The sequence below is a fragment of the Furipterus horrens genome, unplaced genomic scaffold (assembly GCF_987537825.1).
Source record: "Furipterus horrens unplaced genomic scaffold, mFurHor1.1.pri manual_scaffold_1, whole genome shotgun sequence".
Taxonomy (NCBI): Eukaryota; Metazoa; Chordata; class Mammalia; order Chiroptera; family Furipteridae; genus Furipterus; species Furipterus horrens.
In genome coordinates this window covers 47909321-47920432 of record NW_028327171.1, presented here as the reverse complement: position 1 = coordinate 47920432, position 11112 = coordinate 47909321, and the positions used below count along the sequence as shown (strand labels likewise).

The window sequence follows — 11112 nt, the reverse complement described above, 5'->3', positions numbered from 1 at the left end:
AGAGCCAAAAAGTATGAAAACAAGAAGAATGTAAAAACTCAGTAGGGTGGTTTGGGGAGAGTGCATTTTGAAAAGAAGAGTGCTGGCTGGTGAAACCTACCTAAGAGAAAATGAATACAGAGCTATGTAGAAATGCCTAGCAGACAGATAGACATAAGGAGTGAAAGATCTAGCCATGCATCTCAAGGTCTTAAGACTGGCAAGTTCTTACACACTTTCTGATCCAATGCTGGAAGAAGTGAGAGCATATGATAGCTCCAAGGGTCACAAAGTCAAAGGTAATCTCTTTAGGATAGGAACATTGGGTGGCTTTAAGTAGGACAGAAAGAAGAACAGGGGAATGGGTATATAATTTTTTTTTTTTTTTTTTTTGAGAGAGAGAGAGAGAGAGAGAGAGAGAGAGAGAGAGAGAGAGAGAGAGAGAGAGAAACATCGATGTGAGAAAGAAACATCGATTGGTTGCCTCCTGTATGTGCCCTGACTGGGGATTGAACTCAAAACCAAGGTATGTGTCCTGACAGAAATTGAACCTGCGGCATTTTGGTTTATAAGACAATGCGCAAAGCTCCAACAGCTGAGCCACCCAGCCAGGGCAATCTTTTCCACTTATAAAATGCTCTTTTAATTATTGAAACTGGAACATATTTAAAACATAATAGCCTGATCCCTACAGTGCTATTGATAACTGTATTTGTTTCCTATTGTTGTAACAGATTACCACAAATTTAGTGTCTTAAAACAACACAAATTTACTATATTATTATTTTGGAGGTCAGAAGTTTAAAATCAGTCCCACTGGACTAAAGTCATGTGTCAGCAGAGCTGGCTCCTTTTGGGGATTCTAAGGAAGAATCTGTTTCTTTGAGTTTATGAGCTTCTAGAAGCTGTCTACATTCCTTGGCTTATGGTGCCTTCCTCCATCTTCAAAACACATCACTCCAACCTCTGTTCCATCATTATATCTCCTTTTCCTAACTCTGATCTTCTTGCCTCCCTCCTATAAGGTCCCTTGTGATTATATTGGGCCCATCTTGCTAACTCAGGATAATCTCCCAGTTTTAGGATCCTTAATCACATCTGCAAAGTTACTTTTGCTATACAAAGTAACACATTCACAGGTTCTGGAGATTAGGACATGAGCATTTTAGGGGGACAATTATTCAGCCTACACAATAACTTGCAATAACACTCAAGACCCTGAATTCTTGTGAAGATATAGTCTATAGATATTGATACCAATGAATTAATGAGTGAATAAACAAACAAACACCTTTCAGTCATTCGACAAATATTTATTATTGGGCTTATTATCTGCTAGGTCATATTTTAGGCTACCTGCAAAGGTAGTCCAGGGAACCAGAGGTTAGTCTACAAACTTGACTCTGCTTGGTCTCAAGGCACATTCTTTGTCATAGTAGTTCATTGATTATCATGAAATTAAGACAAGAGGAGAAGACAAGCTTATTTCCAGCACTCTATTTAAAGTATCTGCCTACGATAAGGGTGAAAAGAACAGCAACAAAGATACTGCCTAACTTGAATAAGTTATCCTGGCCAAAGGAGTTATGTGGTTGCCTGGAGGTGGAGAATTGGGGAGAGCTGTATGGATCAGGCACTCTGGGTGAATACCTCTCCTGCCTTCCCCAAGCCTCTTGAGTTCCATTGTACTTCCCAGATCCACCTGTAGCTGTGAGGCCTGCCCTCCGTGTGGGCTGTGGGTCTGTCCCCTTTGAAGCCTGAAGATCTGCCTTTTGTGAGGCTTGTGAGCCTGCCTCCTGTTTTGACTGTTGGCCAGCCCTCTTTAGAGTCTGAGAGTATGTCCTCTGGGGCGTCTGTGGTCCCCTCCCCAAAGTGGATTGCAAATCTGCCCGCCCTAAAGGTAATGGGCGTACTGCCTGTGTGGGTTTTAGGTCTGTCCATCCTGGGGGAAGTGATCCTGCTACTTGGGTGGGCTGAGGCCCTATTCTTTGTGCAGCCTGCTGGTGTGCGCCTGATGTGGGTTGTCGGCCTCTCTCCTGTTTGGGGTGGGGGCCTGCCCCAGGCACTTGGGTTCCAGCAGTGGTATGGCTGGGCCCTGACCTCTTATGCTCAAAGGAACATGCACTCCTCTGAGCCTCTTTTGCCTCAGCTGACTGGTTCCTGGCTTGGTTTTGGCCACATATGTCACCAGTGTGAGGCAAAGAGCTCCCAATCTCCAAGTGGGAGAACGGGGATTCGGATGAGTTTGTCATGCAGTTTTGTGAGCTTTGTGCACAGAAGCCCAGAATACATGCCTCACAATTGGCCATGTCATGGGACCCTTCCAGAGGCACCTCTTGGGTCACTGGTATCTCTGAATATTTCTTGATGCCATTTCCATAGCACCTCTCCTGAATACGCCGCACCAGGTTGTTCAAAATCCTCATGGCGCTCTCTGAGGAGAACTCGGGCTTCTCAAACTGCGATCTGGAACACTTCTGGCACCTCTGAGCAAAGAGCCGCATAAGCACCTGACCCTGGGACTTCCGGGGCTCCAAGTGCATGTGACATAGGATGTGCACTTGGGCAGAAGCCCAGCTTCGCCTGCATGATGAACACCGGAACCTGCAGACAGAAGGAAGACCATTGTTCCCTCAGCTGATTGTTGACCTAGGGAAATGGTCCTGCTTTGGTCTCTAAAATTAGATCCCTTTCAATCTGAAAAAGTGTGCATGATATTGACAAATTGACAAATAGAAATAAGAGAAACTGTGTTTCAGACAAAGCTTTTCTCAGTGACCCCCTGAGCTTCCACCCATACATGATTTCAAGTCTGCCTCTTTGCCAGTAAAACATCTCTGGATATCTCAGAGTGAAAAACATTTCTGCCACCTGCTTGAAAATTTGGCCCTCACAATGGTCAAAGAAAACTCTTCTAAGGTAGAGTAGTCCCCACTTATCCATGGGTATATGTGACCCCCCCCACCACGGATGCCTGAAACCATGGATGGTACCAACCCCTGTATATACTTTTTTCCTATACATACATACTTATGATAAAGTTTAATTTATAAATAAGGCATAATAAGAGATTAACACCAATAACTAATAATAAAATAGAATAATTATAACAATACTCTCCAACAATTTTTTATATCATTCAGCCCAAACCTATTCCTGAATCTATATAACCACCCCTTACTTGCCGTAAATGGCTTGATGTCTGTCATTTCAGGGATCCCTTGCTGAAATCTTCCACCAGGCTCAAAGCTTTCTGGCACAATACATTGCAGTCAATTGGAATATATTTTTTGTTTGTGTCTTTTAACCACAAATATAATGCCTTTTCCATATTAACTAGCACTTATCATGCACTGTGACTGTAAGTTTTGCGGCCTGATGTGCGAGAGCAAAACTAGCACAAATTTTTTTCCTTCCTCACAATTTCATGGATACAAGATTCATTCTTACCATAAGTCATAGCAACCATAGCATATGATCTTTTTTCTTTCCTTATTAAGTCAAGAACTTAAAGAAAGCACTTTACAGCTTCTCCTTGGCATACCCAAATTGCCAGCATCATTACTCTTGTACTTTGGGGCCATTATTAAGTAAAATAAGGCTCACTTGAACACAAGCTCTGCAGTACCAAGACAGTAAATCTGATGACCAAGATGGCTGCTAAGTGACTAATGGTTGGAGAGTATATATAGTGTGGAGATGCTGGACAAAGGGATAATTCACATCCTGGGCAGTTTGGGGTGAGGCTTCACGAGATCTTATCAGGCTACTCAGAAAAACATATGATTTAAAACTTATGAATTATTTATTTCTGGAATTTAACATTCAATATCTTTGGACCGCAGCTGGTTGTGGTTAACTAAAACCACAGAAAGGGAAACCATGTATAAGGGGAAAGTGATGGTACAGTCATGTTTTAGTCCCTGGCCATTTTGAAGCCAACCTTGCTTATTTACCTACTATACCATATAGTAGGTAAATGACTATCAAATCAATTCATCTGAATAAGAGAAGCACCTTCCTGCTTGGGGAAGTGCCTCAAGGAGCCCTGGCTGGTTAGAGAGAGACACCTCCACAGCTCATTGGCTTAAAAAGCAGAATAGAATGACTACTGCATGGGCTCAGGTCAGTGACTCGAAAACTGTTCCGCAGAGCCCCTGAGGCTTCGTTTAAATAATGGATTCCACCACTAAAAATATTGTAAATATTTTCTATATTGTATATAATGTATGTTCTATAATATGTGACATATAGATACATTATTGATAAATTTATTTTATATACACATACATGTATACACACATAGACATACATTATCATATGGGAATGGACAAGGAACCATTGCCCTGCTTAGGAAGACCAGAAAATGCTTTAAGGAGGAGGTAGCACTTGAGTTGATCCTTAAAGGATGAATAATGGAGAAAGAAAAGGGTCTTCCACATAAGCAGAAATCATGGACAAGGGAATAGAAGTCTAAAAATATATGGCCTGGCAAATAATTCTTAAGGAATGGAGCAGAGGATTCCCTGAGGCAGGATATGGGCAGGCAGGAAAGCAGGAAAACAGGTGAGTTAGAAAGTGGAATGATGGTCCCTGTGTACTATATCAAAACAAAAGACTTCACTGTCCAGTTCAGCAATTCTCACGCTCCCTGACATGGGCAAGGAAGCTGGTTCCTGCAACTTGGAGGCTCACTAGAAGTTAAAGAGGAAGATGGACAGTAAAAGAGGCACTTTTTAGGGACTCCAGGGACTAGGGTTTAGATTCCCTTCTTGCAGCATCATTCCCTTTTATTATCCCCAGGTTTATAGTAAAGAAATATTCAGAGTGACTGCTTGGCATTCATCAGTTCTTGAGACTTTAAAGGAAGGCCCCAGTCCCAGGCTGTTCTGAACAGGGCTAGCAGGGCTGCTTCAGCTGGAGAAGCCAGTCAGAACTGATGGGGAGGATAGCAAAAGGCACTAGACAGGGGCAACCTGGAACAAATGAGGTCGTGTGGAAATAGAAAGACAGGTTTATGGAACATGGAAGCATTCCTTGAGATCTCCAGAAATATCTAGGGAGGAAATCTAATAAAAGAAGAAACTCCCTAAGGTAAGCAAAATGGAGGCTGGAAGTCTTATTCAGACCTTAAAGAATATTGTGACCACAAAAGGATAGAAAGCCTGATGATATTTGGGGAAAGAGAGAAAGAGAGAGAGAGAGAGAGAGAGAGAGAGAGAGAGAGAGAGAGAGAGAGAGAGAGAGAGATATCAATCGGTTGCCTCCCATACATGTCCTGACCAAGGGCTGAACCCACAACCTAAGTATGTGCCCTGACTGAGTATCAAAAACCTACAACCTTTTGGTGTATGGGACAATGCTCCAGCCAACTCAGCCACCTAGCCAGGACATGACATTGTTCTTTTAACAAGTTCTTAAAAGGAATTAATCAATGCCAAGCTGAGCCACTTTGCCTAGGAAAGCTCACTGCCAAGCAAAATGTCGACCTACCTGCCAAATGCTTTCTGCTGGTATCGCTTCCATCCTTGGGTTATACAGTCTGGCCGAAGAGTCCCATCCAACTTCAGGGTCCATCTGGCCTGGGGTTTTACCTGCTGCATCAGTTCTTGAAATATCTTCTCCCATTTCCCAACATCCAAAATTATTCTCTCTTGAGGTTTGGAGTTCATGTTTACTGAGTTCTTGATGGTGCAGGAAGAGAGAAAAGTAGTTTCAGTTTCTATGCCTGGAACAAACGTCACTAAGTTTTGTTCTTGGCTGTCTGAGCACAGAGAACAAGCCTTTTTTCCAAGGACAGGGGGCAGCAGAGTTTTGCTAGTCTGTAAACACGCTTGCTAAGAGACATCTGAGGACAGGGCTCTCTCTGCTCTAGTTTCTGGGGGGCACCAATAAGTTAGAATTTATTTAATTTTTTTTCTTATTTCATGCCACACAAAGCACTATGCTTAGCACTGGGGCAATACCATTGACTAAGAAACAGTTTCTACCCCTACAGATGCTCAAACCCTTATGCAGAACCAGGGGATGGATAGGGGGAACGTGTGTCCAACACTTGTCTCATGCACCACATGAACCCTCAGCACAGTCCTCTGAGAGGGGTTATTACTGATATTTTGCAGGTGAGCATCAAAGAGAGCTGTAGTACCTTGCTTAAAGCCATCCAGCTAGTAAGCAGCAAAGGTAAGACTTGAGCCCAGCCAGGCTTGTGTGACTGAAAAATCTGCAATGTCTCCACCTTCCTCCATCCCTGAGTAGAAGCTGCAAATGGTGTTCCCCATTCCCAGCTGACATGCTGGAGCCAGGGTTAGGGGAACTGTCTTGATTGAAATCCTTAGCTAGTGGTTTGATCTCATGAAATTTATGGAGTCCTAGGGCAGGACACCAGGCTGAGTGAAAGGATTATTTAATCCTGCCATTCACTATGTGAATTACCTTGGGGGCAATATATAAGCACACGTGGGAGCCATATTTGGGTGGCAAGATAGAGAGAATTCTTGTTCATGAGGTGAGGGATTGGGACTAGATCACCTTTAAAGTGACCTCTAACTCAAAGAGACTGAGATTCTAGTAAGTATGCTCTGTCCCTCTGGAGTTTAAATTCAGATGGAGGAGATAAGACAAGCAGGACACATATCCTTGGAAGCCCTACTACAGATACTGCATCCCGGATATAATTGGCCTGTGTTCTCAGGCTTTCTAGACTTTAACTTTCCATTTGGGAGGCAGAAACACCCTCCCCTTCTTCCTCCCTTCTAGGACAATCTGTTCTGTACAAATTCTCACTGCTTTTATAACTGTACACCTTGAGGGCACCTATGTCTATACAGACAATTATAGGAGCTTGGAATTGGACCCACAGAATATTAGAACTGAAAAGCCCTTGGGAATCAACTTGTTCTATTTTCCCCTGATTAGTTTATGTAAGAAAACTGGGACCCAGAGGAAAGAGGTCTCTGGCTCAAGGTCACACAACAAATTAGTGCCAATACTGGATCAGAACCCAGACATCCCATGTCCCACCTCCAAGTTCTCACCTGCCCCAGCCATACATAGGTTCTTTCCTCCACCCTTTTCTTCTACTTTCTGCTGGATCTGAGAATCTAAGCCCATTATTTTTATTATTTATTTTCAGAGCATGAACACATACCCTATCTTCTGACTCCTCCAATAGTCATTTTTCCCAAAATGTAACCTCAGCTGATCCATTGCACTCCATGCCTATTTCCCTCTGCCTCTGCTTCGTGTGTTTCTTTCCACATACACAGCTGCTCCAGGTCAGCCTGATCCAATGGACAGGGAAACAGGGAGACTATGGGTATGATTTGAGATTTGAGAGCTGGAAGAAGCTCATTACCTTCCCCACCACTGCAAAGAAAAAGAAGAAGAGAAGGAAATTACAGCCCTTTCAAAATCCCATGGATCTAGGTAAGCTACTTGCTTCTTTGTATGAAGGCATCGTGACTCCAGTACAATAGAATCATGGATTTGCTTTGTTGGAAGAAACCTGAGGTAGCATCTTGTGACCCCCCTCCTCCCATGTCACTGTGAAGCAAGGTGTGATGGTGGTGACCTCTAGGCTTTCACCAACAGTTGGTGTCTTATCATAGGTTGGTCAAAGATTCCTTAAAAGACAGGAGAAAAAGAGAAAGGATCCCCAAAAGCAACAAAGCACAGGTCATTTCTTTAAAGAGAGGCCATGGGAAATTTTCAATTTTTAGCAGTTCAGAGCTGGAATGAATCTACAGGATTATCTAACCCTGGGATGGCACATGATGTTTCTCTCCTGTTCTTGCCCAAGACCAACCTTGCTAATCAAGGCTTGAACCCTTTTTTCTGGGTCTGGGTGTAATGTCAGAATCCCTTTCATCACAGTTCTAGATAGCCACTACCAAGCAATTGGTAAATGAAAAAAAAAAAATTTTTTTTGCCATTTCTGCAAGAGTCCATCTCCTTTGTTTTACCAGTTTCAGAAACCAAAGCCAAAATAGATTTGCAACAACTAGAGCTAAGTCAGTTTCATAATCTTAAGTATGCACCCATTTTCAGAATATCATATGATTTTTCACAGATAAGTCTAGCACAAAGCTTAACACAAATAGATGTGTTTTTCTTGGGGAAATTTTAGGCTTGGGAATAAAGGAGGGTAGGTATGAATGATAGGGATTGAGGCCCTGAGACTGAAAGAGGAGGTGGAAGCTCTGCCTATGGTGATCATCCACTTATTAATTTATTTCTATAGTTACATTAGCTTGGAGATGGTAGGAAATGAAGGGACTTGATTTGACTTAAAGGAGAAAAACAAGAAACAAGAAATGTAGTCCTTAACATAGCAAGAATTTTACTTACACTTTAAACATCTCTTCAACTAGTTAGCATAAGTCCTGGAGGTCTATGTAGAACAGATACAGAAAATTTCAAGGCGATTGATCTGGGGAACAATGAGGCAGGATGATTCCTAACCTAAGTTCATTTCTCCCGCTTCAATCAAGGCTTCAGAATAGGGAGAAATACCATATGATATCACCTGATACAGGAGACTAATGAACAACACAAACAAATGAACAAAATTAAACAAGGGACAGAATAACAGTTATTAGGAGGGAGAGGGGAGGGAGAGAAGGGGGAGAAGTAGGGGAATGGTCTAGTCAAAGAACATGTATAAATGACACATGGACATGGGCAACGGGGTGGGGAATGACTGTGGGAGAAGGGGTGGGCTGGGTGGGGGGGAGAAATGGGGGGAGAATGGGACAACTGTAATTGAAAAACAATTTTTAAAAAAAGAAAAAAATAGAATAGGGAGAAATAAATTCTGGACTAGGAGACCCTGCTGCATTGGTGATAACAGATATCTCTTCAACTACTGGACCCTGAGGTGACCTCCCTAATAAATAGCTGAGCAAGGACTCAAATTTATGATGGCATACTAAATCCCATGAAAGCATGGACATGTCTAAAGAAGGAATGGGTTGCTAATGGTAGAAGAGCAGACAGGAAGCACAAAGAGCTGTTTTGGGTAATCTGAGTGGAGGTCTTCATGCTGCTCCTCTAAAGTTGTGCTTTCTGGACTGAGGCTCCTGAGCACATTAGAAGAACCACTGCTCCAGTTAGGACTACCTCTCAGCATAAGGTCAGCTTGGAGAAGAAGGGAGGTATTAGGATCACAACATTCTGGAATGTAATGGAAGGGACTGATTTCCCTATACTGCACAGTATGAATAATCACAACTACTTACAATAAGCAGCAGTAAAGTTAAGGAAAAGCAGAATTAGACAGTTGTCTTATAAATAGCAAAGAACAGGGGGTTCTGATCGAGATGACAGAGTAAGTAGACACTGCATTCACCTCCTCACATAAACATACCAAAATTATAACTAAATTGTTGAAAAATCAACCTGGATAACCATTGAAAGACTAGCTGAACAGAAATCCTGTAACTAAGGATATAAAGAAGAAGCCATGTTGAGACTAGTATAAGGGGCAGAGATGCAAAAGGGGCTGACCTCATACCCATGTGTGGCAGTTGAGAATATAGATATATATCTCAGCTGCAAAGGTCCCCTGAGGAGCAAGGGGTCTCAGTTCCACATGGAGCTCCCCAGTCTGGGACACCAGAGCTGGGAAGAAGATCCCACATAAACTCTAACTGTGATAATCAGCAGGGATTCCTCTTCCCTCCCAGTGAGCCAGTAAGAGGGTGAGACAGAAGGCTGCTGGAAACCCAGGCTTTCTCTCAAAGGGTTAGTACACAAAGTCTTGCTTGCAGGAGCTCACCTTGGGTTCTGGAGGACAGATGGTGGCTTTTGAGGTGAGAGGCACCAGAGACATACAGAAAGAGACTGAGTTGTATGACTTCAAGGCCAGGGCTGGAGGGATAGCTGCCACTGTCCCTGTATTGAGTCAGTCCTTGCACATGGCTGACTGGAACCATCTTTCCTGTGATGAGCCTTCTCCATACATAGCCAATTATAAACTTGCATTAGCCTAGTGAACTCTATTAGCTCCACACTGATGACTCCCTGAGACCCCACCCCAACCACTTGCCCATGGCCAAGGTTCTTTCAGTGGCAACCAGCTTGGGCCCACATTAAAGTCATTCTTAAAAAACTCCAGTCAAGCTTTGTGGATGTATGTGCAGGTTGAAACTGAATTGTGTGGCTTCAGTGAGAGAGCTACTGGGACAGCCACTATTGTCCCTCTGTTGAGCCCTCCCACTACACAGCCTAACCTAATTCTGCAAGAGCCCTCAACAAAATATTAGCAAACCATATTCAGCAGACATTAAAAAGATCAAGTTGGCTTTATTCCTCAGGTGCAAGGTTGGTTCAATATCGACAAATCAATTAATGTGATACACTACATTAGTAAAATGAAAGATAAGAGTCATATGATCATACCAATAGATGCTTAGAAAGCATTTGATAAAATCCAGTATCCATTTATGATGAAAACTATCAGCAAAGTTGAAACAGAGGACATGTATCTCAACATAATAAAGGCCATATATGACAAAACCACACCCACCATTATACTCAATGGGGAAAAGATGAAAGCATCTTTCTTAAGATCAGGAACAAGATTTTTCATTTTCACATAGTATTGGAAGACCTAGCTATAGCAATCAGACAAGAAGAAGAAACAAAAGGCATCCAAATTGAAAAGAAAGAAGTGAAACTGTCATTATTTGCAGTTAACATGGTACCATATAAAGAGAAGCCTAAAGATCCTACCAAAAGAACTACTAGAACTGACCAATTAATTCAGTGAAGTAGCAAGCTGCTAAATAAACGTTCGTAAATTGGTTGCATTCTATACACCAATAATAAGCTACCAGAAAGAAAAATTAAGAAAACAATGTCATTTACAATTGCATCAAAATTAATAAAATATGCTAGGAATAAATTTAACCAAGGAGGTAAAGACCTATACTCAAAAAATTATAAGACATTGGGAGAAAAAAATAAAAAGCAAAATAAATTAATAAATGAGCTAGCAACACCCCCCCCCCAAAAAAAAACACCTCACATGTAGGACAGTGAACAAAAGAAAATGTAAAGTATAGAAATGCAATTTTAGTGAATATTAGAAGGACAAGAATTTTCCTTCACATTGTATATTTATCTCCCTAC

General features: G+C 42.1%; 1 protein-coding gene across 1 annotated transcript; it reads right to left on the bottom strand.

Annotated features, from left to right (window-relative positions):
• Window positions 1-1271: 1271 nt before the first annotated feature.
• On the bottom strand, window positions 1272-5704 carry RTP4 (receptor transporter protein 4). The gene is made up of 2 exons (XM_090280410.1): window positions 5473-5704; window positions 1272-2583 (listed from the first exon to the last, which is right to left on the bottom strand). Exons 1-2 carry the CDS (start codon window positions 5649-5651, stop codon window positions 1476-1478), a joined length of 1287 nt encoding a protein of 428 aa, XP_090136536.1. The 5' UTR covers window positions 5652-5704; the 3' UTR covers window positions 1272-1475.
• Window positions 5705-11112: the final 5408 nt, after the last annotated feature.

Excerpts from the sequence above, each read along its gene's own strand:
- RTP4 (XM_090280410.1), bottom strand. The coding sequence starts at position 5,651 with ATGAACTCCAAACCTCAAGAGAGAATAATTTTGGATGTTGGGAAATGG. Across the intron at positions 2,584-5,472 it reads CAGCAGAAAGCATTTGGCAG|GTTCCGGTGTTCATCATGCA; the intron begins GTAGGTCGACAT and ends TTCTGTCTGCAG.